The following is a 3,361-nucleotide window of genomic DNA, read 5'->3' as shown; positions in this document are numbered from 1 at the left end:
TCACCCACCGAACCCCCTCCCCTGCCACAAATTTTTGTGAGTCTTGAAGGTGCTAATGGGCTCTGGCTCTTTTCTAGTGCTACACGTGGACTAACATGGCTACCCGTCTTGGTAAAAAAAACAACCCATAATACCCCAAAATGCAGCAAGCAGAAAGCCGAACAAATAAGCGGAGGTTGAGTATTCCGTCCCCATTTCCCTTATTGTTTCCTGCATACTCTTCTGAGTTTGATTCCTCACCCCTCCACATGCAGCTGCTGGTGTGACCTTGAGTCAGTCCCAAGTGCTTAGCCATGCAGCTGACGCCATTTGCATACGATGCACAAATTATTAACCGATTAACAGAGGGCCGTCTGACAGCCGTCTGTGGATTTAGGAAGATCGTGAGAGGGCCGGCGGGAAGGGATGAGGCAGTGCTTGGTTCTCATGGCCCTTTCTTATATGTTCTTATATGTTCTTATATGTTTCTTATATGTTCATGGGTCATTTCGTAAAAAAAAGAGGTGCAGGCGCTCATTAGCATAGCTCATTAGCATAACTCATTTGCATATGCCACACCCCCTGACATCACTGGAAGTGTGTCAGAAGGCAACACCCACCGTTCAGGCTCCACTGGGCTGTCTTGGATTGCTAGCTATTTGGGTGGGGGGAGGAACACACAGATCTGTCCTCGCAGAGGAGGGAGAGCTTGTACCTGAATAAAACTTGGTCTTAAAGGTGCCACTGGACTGTTTTGGACTGGGGGGTGGTGAGGGGGCTCTGCAGCTTACCTGGCTGCTTCTTGCTCTGACTGAGGACTGCTGGGGGCAGGGGGTGGGGCTTGTTGCATGTGCCTGCCCCCTGGGCTCTTTACTGCCGGAGCTCCGCTCCTGTGCGCTCCTGCAGGAAATGACCCCTGGTAATGCTGATTGCCACTTTGGGGCCAGGTAGGAATTTTCCTCCAGGCCAGATTGGCCCAGGGATCCTGGAGGTTGTTTGCCTTCCTCTGGGCATTGCCCAGGGGTCGCTGGGGGTAGCTCAGAAATTCCTGCATTAGAGGGTTGGACTAGATGACCCTTGGGAATACCTTCCATCTCTCTGTTTCTGTGTTTCTAAACACTAATCACTGTCTAATGGCCGGTCAGCAGTTCAACAGTGTTGCCTGCTCTCTGCTTCACCCATTCACACGAAGAACACACAGCATAGACATGAAGATGTCTCATACTGAGTCAGAACTTTGGTCCATCAAATTCAGTACTGACTGCTCAGATCGGTAGTGGTGGTCTAGGGTTTCAGGCAGAGGTCTTCCATATCACCTGCATCCTTATCTTTTCAACTGGCGATGCCGGCGATTGAACCTGGGACCTTCTGCATGCCAAGCAGAGGCTCTATCACTGAGCCACGGCCCCTTCCTAAACAGGGACATATTGAATGGAATGGTCCTTCAAAGGATGTAGTGGTTAGGAGCGCAGGCTTTAATCTGGGAGAACCGGGTTTGATTCCCCCACTCCTCCACATGCAGCTGCTGGTGTGACCTCGGGTCAGCCACAAGTTCTTTCGGAGCCGTTCTCTCATGAGAACATATTTTCTCAATATTAGAAAAAGGCCTCGGCCTCTATGCCCTGTCATTGGCCCTCCAGGGGAACTGGTTGGCCACTGTGTGAGACTGGAAGCTGGACTAGATGGACCCTCACTGGTCTGATCCAGCAGGGCTCTTCTGAGGTTCTTCTCAGGGGAAGGCCTCGGCCTCTCTGCCCTGTTGTTGGACCTCTAGAGGAACTGGTTGGCCACTGTGTGAGACTGGAAGCTGGACTAGATGGACCCTCACTGGTCTGATCCAGCAGGGCTCTTCTGAGGTTCTTCTCAGGGGAAGGCCTCGGCCTCTCTGCCCTGTTGTTGGACCTCTAGAGGAACTGGTTGGCCACTGTGTGAGACTGGAAGCTGGACTAGATGGACCCTCACTGGTCTGATCCAGCAGGGCTCTTCTGAGGTTCTTCTCAGGGGAAGGCCTCGGCCTCTCTGCCCTGTTGTTGGACCTCTAGAGGAACTGGTTGGCCACTGTGTGAGACTGGAAGCTGGACTAGATGGACCCTCCCTGGTCTGATCCAGCAGGGCTCTCCTGAGGTTCTTATCAGGGGAAGGCCTCAGCCTCTCTGCCCTGTTGTTGGCCCTCCAGAGGAACTGGCTGGCCACTGTGTGAGACAGGAGGCTGCACTAGATGGGCCCTCACTGGTGTGACCCAGCAGGGCTCTTCTGATGTTCTTACTCTTCTGTTCCCAGATGAAGGACCTGCGTCACGAGAACCTGAATTCCTTTCTCGGCCTGTTGTCCGACGGCAGCCTCTCAGCCATCTTGATGGAATTCTGCTCCCGAGGAAGCCTGGAGGATTTGCTACAGAATACGGACCTCAAACTGGACTGGATGTTTAAATCCTCTCTCCTGATGGACTTGATTAAAGTAAGGCCCTTCTTACTCAGGGACATATTTGATCGAACCCTAGAATTGGACTATTTAGGTCAAGCGAAGGCAGGGGGGGGTATAGTCTGTAGCAGGGGTCATTTTGTAGAAAAAGAAGTGCAGAAGTTCATTAGCATGACTCATTAGTATAACTTATTTGCATATGCCACACCCCCTGGCATCACCGGAAGTGTGTCAGAAGGCAACACCCACCGCTCAGGCTCCACTGGACTGTTCTGTATTGGTCTGACAGTTATTGGGGGGGGGGGGAGAACGCACAGATCTGTCCTCGCAGAGGAGGGAGAGCTTGTACCTGAGTAAAATGTGGTCTTAAAGGTGCCACTGGACTGTTTTGGGCCGGGGGGCCGGGGGGGGGCTCTGCAGCTTACCTGACTGCTTCTTGCTCTGACTGAGGGCTGCTGGGAGCCGGGGGTAGGGCTTGTTGCATGTGCCCGCCCCATGGGCTCTTTACTGCCGGAGCTCCGCTCCTGTGCGCTCCTGCAGGAAATGACCCCTGGTCTGTAGTGTGACCTCTTTTCTCCACCCCAGAGTGGATGTTAAATCTGCACCTTGGGGAAAGGACTTCTTTTTTCCGGTATGCGGTCACAGCCAAGTCATGGCGATCCCGTAGGGTTTTCAAGGCGAGAGATGGTCGGAGGTGGTTTCCCACGGCCTCCGTGTTGTGATCGTGGACTACCTTGGCTGATCCTGCTCAGCTTCCAAGATCTGATAAGACTGGGCCAGCCAGGCCTATCCAGGTCACGAATTCAGTTTAGCCCAAATCTGCCATTCCTGGGCTCACAAGGGATGTGTTTGGAGGAAAGAAAGGATTTTTAATGAAAATCGGCACAACCCTAAGAACGTCAGAAGAGCCCTGCTGGATCGGAAAAGTGGTCCATCCAGTCCAGCCTCCTGTCTCACACAG

The 3,361-nt window shown here is 52.9% G+C and overlaps 1 protein-coding gene across 1 annotated transcript in view; it reads left to right on the top strand.

Annotated features, from left to right (window-relative positions):
* The window catches only part of GUCY2F (guanylate cyclase 2F, retinal), a gene marked incomplete at its 3' end in the record, with an annotated part of 42,684 nt that overhangs the window by 29,056 nt on the left and 10,267 nt on the right, over nucleotides 1–3,361 (top strand). The window contains exon 8 of the mRNA XM_015426030.1: nucleotides 2,260–2,436. Within this exon, the coding sequence (XP_015281516.1) occupies nucleotides 2,260–2,436 (177 nt within the window). The remainder of the gene's footprint in view (nucleotides 1–2,259; nucleotides 2,437–3,361) is intronic.

This window comes from Gekko japonicus, unplaced genomic scaffold (genome assembly GCF_001447785.1).
Source record: "Gekko japonicus isolate JY-2015 unplaced genomic scaffold, Gekko_japonicus_V1.1 scaffold5632, whole genome shotgun sequence".
In the NCBI taxonomy this organism is placed as follows: domain Eukaryota; kingdom Metazoa; phylum Chordata; class Lepidosauria; order Squamata; family Gekkonidae; genus Gekko; species Gekko japonicus.
The sequence above is the reverse complement of the archived record's forward strand: the minus strand, read 5'-3'. Positions and strand labels throughout refer to the sequence as shown.